This window comes from Zonotrichia leucophrys, chromosome 1A, assembly GCF_028769735.1.
Source record: "Zonotrichia leucophrys gambelii isolate GWCS_2022_RI chromosome 1A, RI_Zleu_2.0, whole genome shotgun sequence".
Classification (NCBI taxonomy): Eukaryota; Metazoa; Chordata; class Aves; order Passeriformes; family Passerellidae; genus Zonotrichia; species Zonotrichia leucophrys.
Window position 1 is genome coordinate 22,207,725 of NC_088170.1, and position 11,909 is coordinate 22,219,633.

At 41.1% G+C, this 11,909-nt stretch overlaps 1 protein-coding gene across 4 annotated transcripts in view; it reads left to right on the forward strand.

Annotated features, from left to right (window-relative positions):
• Positions 1–10,244, forward strand: part of MSRB3 (methionine sulfoxide reductase B3) — an 81,535-nt gene extending 71,291 nt beyond the window's left edge. For all 4 annotated transcript variants that reach the window (XM_064701876.1, XM_064701879.1, XM_064701877.1 and 1 more), the window contains 2 exons: positions 2,939–3,036; positions 7,762–10,244. In XM_064701876.1, coding sequence (XP_064557946.1) covers positions 2,939–3,036; positions 7,762–7,926 — 263 coding nt within the window. In that variant the 3' untranslated portion in view covers positions 7,927–10,244. The remainder of the gene's footprint in view (positions 1–2,938; positions 3,037–7,761) is intronic.
• The last annotated feature ends 1,665 nt before the right edge of the window (positions 10,245–11,909 follow it).

Consider the following 11,909-nt stretch of genomic DNA (forward strand, 5'->3'; position numbering starts at 1 on the left):
GCTGTTACAGCTTGTTCCTGGCAGCTTTTGAAGCAGACAAAATGGTTCAAGAAGGCTTAGCAAGCTATCAGATGGGTTTTCCACTCTACCTCAGGAGAGGAAATGAGACTGCAAAAGGGGATTGATTTTCTGGTCAGTCTGGCTCATCAACTCAATGAGCAATTCATTCATCTTCCTCTCAAGGTCAGGAGAATGACAGTGTGTGTCACTGTGTCCTTCAGGACATTGTCTGTTCCAAGGTTTGCTCAGTTTTCAGTTAACCCTCACAGAATTAGTGGTTGGTGCTGGGAGTGCTGGTGCCTGGCCTGCCGTGTAACTCGAGAAGAGACAGTTTGGCAGGGAGTTAAAAATACACACTGTGGAGATCTGTTTCCTAGTCCCTCTCTTGGGGACCATATGTGGCAGTGGTGGAGCCTTTGGAACATGTGTCACATGTAGCATGAACTGACAGTCTAATCTGAAGTCACTCCAGTTGGGTACAAAGACTACTTCAGGAGAAACTTGCCTGTTTATATAGGTTTCAGATGACTTCATTTGTAGAAGTGTATGGAGTGCATCCAAAGGAAATAATTTTTCTCTGGTGAATGGGAAGACCAAAAGGAGAAGTCCAGAGAAAGAAGGATGGATGGTCTTTCTTAATGTCAAAGCTGACATAAACACATCTCCAACAAACTCTTCTCACATCTCCAACAAACTCTTCTCACAAGATAATTTTCTCAGCAAGACACAGATTGCTTCAATCTCTGTGTTGCAGTCTTTGAAGCTTCCCCCTCATTGCTATAATGAAGGAGGCATGGTTTTCTTTGAGAATTTCTGCAGCCCTGAAGTTTGCCTTCTCTGAAGGCTTTCACATGATCAGGTGGTTGTTCCAAAGAGCTCTCTCTTTGAAATTCCTCTGCCATCACACAAGGGCAAACTGCAATGTCTGCTTTGCAAAATTATTAAATTAACAAACAAACAAACAAATAAGACTTCATTTAAAATATTCTGACTAGCTCAGTTTTCATTAGACTTAGGCCCAGCTAAGAAGATGACAAATGGTGTTGGAAAGGAGCCACCAATTAGGAAACATCAATTTTTCTGTCAACAGGATAACCCCTTTTACAAAACTTGTCATGTGTTTACTCCTTTTCTGTTTGTGAAGGTAGTTGTTTGACAGCAACATTTTGCATGAGGGGAAGGATTTATACATTGTTTTTTTACAGTTAGCATTGCTGCATTATTTTGAGTTCCTGTTTTGTGGGTTATTTTCCCTGTTCAGGGTGTTTGCTCCTCAGTCTGCCTGCTGTCTGTAGCTCTTCCATTTGTAATCATTGGAGAGAGGGCAATGACTCTTCTTGTTTCTGTAGGAAGTTCTGGAGTGGAAACAATTGTGGTGGTAGGAGGCACCTTGTGAGCATAGGGCTTATGACTTGCAATGCCTTCAGGTAGCTTAGAAATGCTACTGTATGTGTGTTCTGAAAAGGGAGAAAAACACATTTCTGAGCATTTATTTGTTTAAAAAAATATCCTTGTTATGCTTACATCCTAATAGATCTTCTTCCATATTTAATAATCCAGGATACAACTGAAGACATATGGGTCTTTTTCCAGTTTACACATTTTCTCTACCCACATTCAGAAAAGTTGATAGTTTCCACTCTCCTTTTACTTACTTACAGAAAATTTTACTCACTTGTCTTATGGGAAGCTGTATATACCCTTCATTCATCTGCATGCAGTGATTCACAGCTACTGCTGTGTTTCTTAACAGCTTATTGCAAGTCATTTTATGAAATCATCAGTAGCAAATGCACAACAAATACTAGGACAAGAAACGAGGAAATTCTTTATTCTTGAGCATATGGGTAATACAGGGAGACAGTAAGAACTGCCTGTGTTATATTTGGCAAGAGACTGAATGAGAAGGACAGATAGCTGGTGAGATTTCAGATAGGCACTGGTAGACGCTGACATGACCTTATAGCCTGTCAGTTGCTGATGTGGGAACCCTGCTTCAGGAAATGGAGCATTATGATGGCTTTTGAGGAGTGCTGAGAAGTTACTATGTAATGTGTGTCTTCTGGGTCACCACTGCCTGTGTTGTGGAGAGGGGGAGATTTTGTGTGGAATAGTTAAAAAGTGGAAGGTCATTATTTTGGTAAGTGGCCATTACTGGTAGGTCAGGTACACATATCATCATCTGGTGTCAGGTCATGCAGCTCAGTGCTCAGCTATCAGCTGCTTTGAACATGTACATTAGTGAGTGCAGTTGTTTCATCCTGGATGCAGACCACATGCAGATCCTCCACTACTGTCTAACACAGGCATAGTTATGGTTCCACCTGTCCATGTCTGATCTGAAGCACTCATTACTGTTTTGACATGAGACACAATAATAATCATCTCACTACCTCTAATGTGTGATGGTTCAGTGCCTGAACACATCCTTTTGGGTTTGCCTTGGGGAAGGCAAAGGTTAAGGCATGTTTTGGGGCTCTAAACTGCAATTTCCCAATTAATTTTTTAAGTATCTTTATATTGCAAAAGCAAAAGCATTTCTCTTCCATAAAGCCTTGCTGTTTATATTCAGGGTGGAATTTGTGGGGTTTTTTAACGTGTGGTAAAAGCTGAATTGCCTTACCTGGGACCTTTATCCCCAAGCTAAACTGCTATCACTGCTTGTGGTGGAGTGCAGGAATCCCTGTGGAGATGGAGGTTGGGCAGCTAGGGGCAGCTTAATCCTTTCCTGTAAACAACTGTACCTGGTTGGGAGAGAAGTTTTCCAAAGTACCTAAGTGATTTAGGATAAAAAAATCTCCATTATTTCCATGCTCTCAAGTCAGATAAACATTTTTCAAAGTTCTGTCCTGTTTCAAGTAGTTCTGTCCTGGTTTTTGCAATGCTATCTGCCACAAAGACACCCCCTTTTTTTACCTATCTTGTTCCTCTTTTCCAGGTTGGCCTTCCTTTTATGATGTGATCAGTCCTGATGCGATTGCTTTCAACGATGATTTCTCCTATGGGATGCATCGGATTGAGATATCCTGCAGTCAGGTTAGCTTATAGCACACTCAGACCATTCCAATAGCAAAGGCTGCAAAAACCATTACAGTGTGCTGTACTTTCCTTGAGATTTGCAAACCCTTCAGTTCTATTAAATAGTAATAATTGCGAAAGAGCACAATGGGTCAGAGGCAAAAAAACTGGGTGGAATGAGCTGAAGGCACAAAGGGATCGTTGGAATGCACATTGTTGTCTCGTGTGAGATTTACCAGAGCAGATGAAAATGGTTGGAGTCGGTGCTGAGTGTGCAAAAATAGTCTTCCTGAAGAGGGTCCCTTCAAAGGAGCTCCTGAGCCTGAGCCTGTCCAACTGACTCCACATGTGAGCAGTTGAGAGAAGTTGAAAGCAGTGGAGCGACTGTCTGTGTGCTGATTCCATCACTCTACATTACTGTGCATCCATGCTAACTTGCTCCCAACACTCATTCCCAGCACAGTCCTAATGGCTGCCTCAAATAATCCCATCTGCTGTAATAATGAAGTCAGTAGTCATTCAAAACATGTCCAAATTTTCCGTTAATCCGTCTTGTTCTACTTTCTCTCATCCTTTGTGCTGCCCTCCTTTCTGTGAAGGGAAAGGCATAGTCATTACCTAGGAGAGGGAGAAGCTGCTGCATTGGTGTTCAGCAGCTGTAGCCAGCAGCTTGCAGTCCTCTAGCTCCACATTCTCAAACTCCTCCTGAGAGAAGGAGCAGCTTTATTTGGGCAGTGATAATTTGCTCTTCTTCCAGCATTGTTGTGGGGGTAGGTGATTTTATCCCTGACGATATGCATTCTTACTAGTCAGTCAGACCTCATTATATAAGGCTCAGAGTGAGTGGAGAAACTTATCAAGAGTATCCATTAACTTCAGTCTGCATAGAGCATTTGGCCCAGTATTTAATGACCATATTAGGGTGTCTGGTAGTTTGTCATGTATACTATGAAATTCTGAAGTTTTTGCATGGATGATATGCTGTAGAAGATGCATTCAACATTTTGTGGGAATATCCACTTCCTCAGATTCAATAGCAAGGTAGCCATGAGACTGCAGATTGGGAAGTTCATGCTTCAGCGGTGGTTACTGGCATAATCAAAAATGCAGTCCAGTCTCTTAGCTCTGCTTAGTAGGCCTGAACAGTGCTAAAATCTGCTTATTGCCAACTTGCTGAGCCTGTATCTGCTGACACACTTCAGGAGATGGCCAGAGCTCCTGGAGAAGCCCAAGGAAGCCTGTGGTCTTCCAAGGCTTCCAAGGAATATGGGAACGTCATTTACCTGTTACCAAGCAAAGTAGTGTTAAAAGACCTGAGACCAGCAATATTAGGAGCAGTCACATGCAGATACCATAAAATCAAAGCAAAACTAAAATCTGAATTTGAAGAAAAAAATATGACCAAAGTCGTATTTGCTGTATAATCCAATAGCGACTTCCTACCAGCTATTCCAGCTTCCTGGGGCAATAACTCCATTTAATCCTTTGCAGATGAAAAAGTAGTTGATTTTTCTTTGAAAGTCCTTCCCACCTGTCTGAGAGAATAAAAGAAATATTTTTTAATGTTCTTCACTATAGAAAGCAAACACAGGGGGAAAATCACTGTAATATTAATCAAATGCATCTGTGGGATTATCCTAGAAATAACTTTCACTGTTTTTGGAACACACCCTGGGTGTATTTAAAAGGTCAGTGATTAGTGACAGGTAGAATTTAATACAAATGCAGTTGAGGAATACTGTAAAACTGGTTGCATCTCTTTTTTTCCTCTGTCCTGTTCAAGCATCCCTTTCCCTGTGGTCTCCCTACCTACTATTTTTCCTGTGCAAATCAATAAAATTCCGTAGTCACAAGAGTAGTGTTTGCACACCAATAGCTTGGACTCTCTGCTGCAGCAGCTGACTGCAAGCTGCTTTCCATGCCTCCCAGCAGTATATTAGAACCAGGAGGCTTGGGAGATCCAAGCATACTGACAGTTAGCAGTGACCCCCTCCCTTTCCTGCTCCCAAGCACATACTTGGAATGCTTTAACCATTTCACTGTCCCAGTTCATTCTGCCCAATGTATTTATGTGCAAGGCTGCAACAGATAATTATTTCTTTTCCAGAGGCTCTGCAGGCATGTACATATGTCCTAGAAAAATGATCAGCACCTATTATGTGTGGGGAGGGACAGTAAAGACAATTCATCCTTGTACTCTCAGCTGAGTGCCAGGTTTTTTATACTGTGATACAAAGGACTGAAATACATTTCTGTTTAGGGCAGATGAGTTACAGAGTCCTTTATAGAGAATCGCCACATAAATTTTTGGTGAGGGGTAATCTCAAAAGGTAACAAATTTTGCAGTAATTCAATCCTGGAGTGATTCTGCCATCACGAAAATGTGTAATGAGACTGCCTTGGACTCTCATACAGCTTCTCAGATTTTGTGAGGAAAACCTTTTTGATAGATTGTCTTTGTAGTCTGTGTGTGAATATATTACTTCTATAGACCATTTCTCTCTGCAGTTTCTCTTGTTCTGTTTCTGTCCAGTAGAGAGGCAATGATTTATCTTTTGTTAAATGTTAGTCTGGAAAAGATCTGTTTAACACTTCCAGCCAGGAGGTTTTGAAGCACTCTTAGTTGAGATGAGATGATTTAATTAGGATGCTGAGCATTTAGAAAAATACTCTCCCTGGGACACTTAATTCTTTTTCCCCCCAAAGGTATGCTTATAGTCAGGTGAAATGCTTCATTGTTAGATGCCCCACATTCAGAAACAGCTCCGGTTTTTTGCACATGCTAACATAAAAAAGGCCTTCAATGTAAAGGAAAATTATAAAAAGGATAAGCAGTGGAAAATGGAGGAAAGGATGGCAAGACAGCAGTCTTTCAAGAAGAAAACTTGAAGCTTAGTTTTCTCTAGGTCCCATTCAACTTCCTTTTACTTACTTCCCTTGTTTTATCTTCCTTCCTTAAAAAGCTGAGCATCTGCTGCTTAACCCAGTCATGCATGCCATTTTCCATTGCCTGTGGGAGTGTGTTCTGCTGATGCCACAGGCTGGAAGCCCATGGTTGTTATTGGGATCTTTGCTGGACTGCCATGGCTGTCTCAGTGACACTTCTTGAGGTGCAGGGAGCCTGCTGTGGGATGTGGGATGTGTTTGCGTGGGTGATACCAACAGGTGGGAGCACTGAAGCTTCACGCCTACCTGCCCTGCTCCTGAAGGCAGTGAAGATTATTGTTTCAGCTGTCATTAAATGAGCAGAGTTTCTGTCCCACCTAGCTGGTGTGAGAGCCTCCCCCAGCCTTTCAGTCTATTGAGAAAGTTTAACCTGGAGGCGAGACTATGTGCTACTACAGACACCTTTCCTGCTGCTTTGGTGAATTAAAGGCCATAACAGCAGGAGAACATTAGCAACACATTAACTGCAGGGTAGAGATTTGCCATCACTAATTCATTCAGAGTTTGGAATGGTCACTATTGCCTCTATGTATTTGGAATACCATGAATTAATTAAATGTTAAGAATAATTTTCAGTCTTTAATTTTTGCTGTCTGACTGTGAGCCCATGAGCAGGTCTGTGATCTCAATTACATCATTCCACCTCTCACTGAGATCTGCTATTGACTTGAAAGGCCAAGGCTCTTTGGTAAAGCAGCATGACTTTCCTGTTCAAGATAAATATTTCTCCAGTGCAAGGTTTTAGTTTTTTGTTTCTCGCGGCAGGCTGTAAAAATGAACTTGTGGAATTCAAGTGACTAATTACAAGAAGTCTTTATCCAGATAAATTGTCAGGCATAATGTGCAGTGATAGTAATCTTAATTTTTGAATAAGGATCAGCAGGGTTAGCTTCCTCAAAATACTGTATTTGTAAAGCAGTCCTTGTAAAGCAAAGGACTGTTACCTTTCTTACAGACAAGATCAGTAGTGCTCACCCTGAATAGCACTGCAAGTATTTGGGTCTGAATCATACAGAGCAAAAGGGGCAGCAGACCATTTGTACTTTCTTATTCCTTACAAAAAGCAAAATTCAGTATCATTTATAATTACTCCCAGACAGAGATTATTAGTTTAAAAACATTTACATATCTGCACTACAGGTCTTTTTCAGTCACCTGTCCCTGTCTTGTATGTACTAGAGAAATTATTATGAGATGAGTGGGTTGGGCTCCATCCCCTCTAGGGTCAAGAAGTACACCCAGAAGGACCTTGATGCTCAGAAGAGTGCCATACTATAGAAAGGGGGAAAAAAAGAAATGTGAGAGCACACTCCAAAGAATATCTTTAGTGCTTTAGGTCCTTGCTAGGATCACCAAAGGGTTTAATTTTTTTACCAAGGGGTGTCGCAGATGGTTGCAGGCTGAGGAGAGGCCAAAGCTGAGGCTGTCCCTTTCTTACACAGATATCCTTACAGCAGTAAGTGAGGCATGGGTCTGTGCTGTCCTCACCACCATGTTTTTAGCTGTGCTCCTGCCATGAAATCATTATAGAAACACCTCAGAGATGGTCGTCCAACCAAGCATAGGTGACAGGAAACACCCTGGAAATTTGGGCCTGAAGTCTTGGCACTGGTGGTATCTCAGATCATCTTCCTGGATCACTCCTGCAAATAAATGTAGATTGTAAATCCCACTTGAAAGGGTGATGTAGGCATCAGTGGCTTCCTTGGCAGCAGCTGCCAGTCATTGCTTAACAGCGCAGCACGGCACGGAGCGAGCGGCACACACACACTGATACTCTGTTGTGTTTTGTTTCAGTGTGGGGCTCACCTGGGGCACATTTTTGATGATGGACCTCGCCCAACTGGCAAACGGTACTGCACAAACTCTGCTTCATTATCTTTCAAGCCAGCAGACAAGAACAACGCTGGAGAAGGCAGCGTTAATGCCAGTCCTGCCCCAACAGGCAAAGCTGAGCTGTAGGATGAAGCAAAGCCTGCAGAAAACTGCGTGGATCCCATACAGCTTACAAGGAATGTTTTCTAGTTTTCAAGTTGCCTGCTCTCTTATATCCTAAGAATGTTCAAATGTATGAAAGCATTTTGCACCATCATTCTTCTTCCTCACCTTTTCAGAACTGAGGCCTTTCCTGTCTGTGCATTTACTGTATAATTGGATTGAAAAATGTATTGACTGAGTCTGCAGGTTTTCTTTTTTCTTCTTTTCTTTGAGATTGCTTTGGGGAATCTTTAAATTGAGAGGCTTTGACATCATTAGTTATTAGTTTCTTCTTAATACTGTGTTACTCTAGGTTTACACACGATTCCTTTTTGCGTGGGAAATGGGACTTGTGTTTATCTCCAGTCTATAGGAAACTTCTGAGCATAAGAAAATCCTGAATTCCTAGCACATTGCTTTGTTCTGACTTGTGAGGCATGCAGCCTTTGGTCATATGTATCCAACCATCTCCCAGCATCAGCCAGCCACACCTTGCAAAAACTTGTAGTTATGGCTGTTCCTTCCCAACTGAAAGAGATGGATGAGATGTTAAAAGCATCCTTTGGCTAATTTGCTGCCAAAATTTCAAGGGTGTGGTTGAGAGGATGTAAACATTGTCTCAGCATCTGTGTTTCCCCTTTGTTTGGTAATTTAAATCAAGGTTTTACCTAGTAAGGCTCACTTTTGCAGGCTACTAATGAGGCTTTGTCTGTTTGTGAGGCCTATTCAACAAGCATAACGCAAATCTGAATTAAAGTTGAAATCTGCAGGGGGTAATTATATGGGCAAGTGCAGAGATAAACTTGCAAAGTGAAGTAGATGAAGGATGACACGAGGCTCTTTATCTTGTCAGTTGCTACAAGGATTCAGAAACATGACAGTTTCTGCTAGAGAGGTTTAGGAATGAATGCAGTAGAAAGAGGGAGACCCTCCTGACGTATCCACTTTTAAAGATTAGCTGGTCTGGATGCATACTGCGTACAAGATCCAGTCTTTAATTTGTGCAATAGCAATGTAGTGGCATGAGTGACAGTGTTGGTGTAAGAAATTAATTAGAAAAAAGTCTGTCACAGTTCCAGAAATTTTCATGTAGCAAAATTCACTGTCCCATGAGGTGTTGTTCACAGCTGCTTTTCGATTTTTTTGAATAACACTTAGAATTGTGCATAATACTGTTCTTTAAGCTATACTACACAGTATTTGCTACCACTTTGCCTTTAAACACTGAGAGACTTAATGAACACGGTATTTACTTCTACTAACAAACTTTGTGACTAACATGTTTGGATCCAATTTTATTTTTAGTAGGAACAAAGCAACCACTGATTTTTATGGAAGCAGGATTGAGGTTTTTATGTCAGTGATAATAAACATGTTATCTGAAGTTCAAACACCCTTCAGTTAAAATATAGCTACTGTGAAAGCATGTGGAATGGTCATAATTGCCTTTTTTTCAAAGCAACATTAGAAAGACATGAAAAAATATTAAAAAGGCAGCATCTATAAAAATGTGGTACATAAATGTGGTTTAATTCCAGATTGCTGTTCGATTTAAGTATTATCAAATTTCAGTATATTCCTGCCTTATGTTAAAGAAATATAGTACTTAAGCTTCAGAACACAGTAATGTATGCTGTCCTACAGGAGATTTATTTTTGCAGGATATGGAATGCAATGAAATGAATCAATATGCTGAGGTGTATGTGATCTCTGGGAGTTAGATCATTTAATATAGGAAATGCATTGTTCTTGTGCACAAGCTATACCACAGTGCAGTGCAAGGTAAGATAGATTTCCTTTTATTGCTCTTAGAAGATGCTAGTAAGGGCTAGTATTGAACCCTCCAAATTTGGTTCAGTCTGGTGATGATCATGACAGAGAAAACTTGGGAGCTGAGCACAATGTACAGGATAATAGAATATTTCTGTATGTTTAAATTTTGCACTCTCTAGATGCTTATAAAAACTGAATGCAAACTGTGTAGAAATAGCAAACTATATTTTCTAATATCTCTATTTTAAATATGATGTTTAAATAAGATACCTTAAAAATCATGTAAGTCACATGTTATTTATATATACTATATATATATATATAAAATTGCACATGTTTTTTATATATATATACGTACACACACCTATATTATTTGAGTATAATTTTAGCCTTCTGTACCTTTATAATAACTAAAACCTTTCCATAAGAGGGTTCAATACTTTTAAGAAATCAAATATACATTTTTCAAATCAAATTTGTTTTCATATATTTGCTGTACACAAATATAAAATAAATTTCTTTATAAATAACTCTGTTTTGCTTCCTTATTTATCTGGTTTTATGTCACATTTCTGCATCCTTCACTGCAGGATGTCTTAGGGAACTGCTTTTACTTTGCTTTCCCCTAACTTACTGTGAATATTACACATACAGTGCCTTATCTCCTGCAGGTTTCTGGCAGGGACACAGCACTGCAGGGTACCAGGTATCCTTGCACCTACCAACTTTCAAGAGACTGTCACAAACACCTGGGCCTCAGCAGAGCAAGGAAATGTATAGAGAAAGGCTCAACTTTAACTCAGCAGAAGTTTTAGCCTCTTCCAAAAGATTCCGTGTGGGATGTGGTAAGTTGCAGGCAAGCATGTCATAGGAGCCCTGCAGTGCCCAGGCTCCATCTGCAGTGGGGAAATGTAGCTGGCAAGTTGCTTTCTGCCAAATTTTCATCTCCAAGGTTTGGAGTAGTATTGCACAGGCAGCAGGTTATTGCCACTTGGTAAATCAGCCCTGCAGCGGGTTTTAAAAGATAGGTGTGAGTTGCAGGCTGTGTTTAAGCTAGCTTCCTTGTGTATGTTTGTGGGAACCAGAGTGTTACTTTGAAATTAAATCCCTTGCTACTTGTTCTCAAACGTTGCCAGTGTCTAGATGACGCACTGCACGCCTGTTTACAAGTTTAGTATGATCTCTCTTAGTCCAGAAATTAATCCCTTTGGACTCTGTGTCCCACCCATCCACTGTACTTCCCTCTCAAAACTGTAGTAGTTTGATATGTCTTAAATGAGGTACTAACTTGTACCCACTACAAGAAGGGGCAGAGCTGGATGCCCCGTGCTGGCTTTGCTCCCAGCACAACCTGGCCAGTCTGTCAGCACCCAGAGGTGCTGTGCTGAGGCACATCTTCAGAGGCATTCATGCTTTTGCTGGTGCTGCCCTGGCAGCAGACCTGGGGCATGGCTCTGTGCTCCAGTCTAGCTCAAGGCCGGCTGTGTCTTGCAGTGCATGGCATGCAGTTTTTCTTAACACACATGTGTGCACCACCACTTCAAAACCAGAGAAATTTCTAGTAAGAGATACTCTCCTAGCTGCTCCTGGTGTTCCCCAGGGTGCCCCAGCCACAGGGTGGGAGAAGCAGTGGTGGCAGGATCAGCTACACAAGGCCAGTTAACCATCTGCTTTGAGATTCTCTTGTTGCTGTGGCTTTACGCCTTCCACATATAAAAGGCGCTTGAATTGTAGGCCTTTTTCACAAGCTCTGTCAGGTCTCATTCACTAAAACAAAACCCCAGTGTTTCTTTATGAAGTATTCAAAACTGAGGCCCTACCACAGTGACTACAGCACAAAAATAGCACAGCATCATAAGTCAGGGTTTCTGTTGGGGTGGCAGCAAAGAATACATTGTCACTAACATGATGCCTAGTGTGGATGTGAATGTTGGTATTTAATTGTACTGAATGGTTCAGCCTTGTTTTGTAGTCCATTTACCCAATCAAATTTGTGTTAGACCTTCTCTGACAGAATTTGGGATTCGTGTTCATTTTTTCTTACTGTTCATTCTGTTACAAAATGTCTGTGCTAATGTCACTGCATAGGCAGCAGTCCTCTTGTCCTTTACCCATGGTCTGGGAGGGAACAGGAAATAAGGATGAAAACAAAATAGATGTGTGCACTTTCTGCATTTCAATCAATGATTTTATAA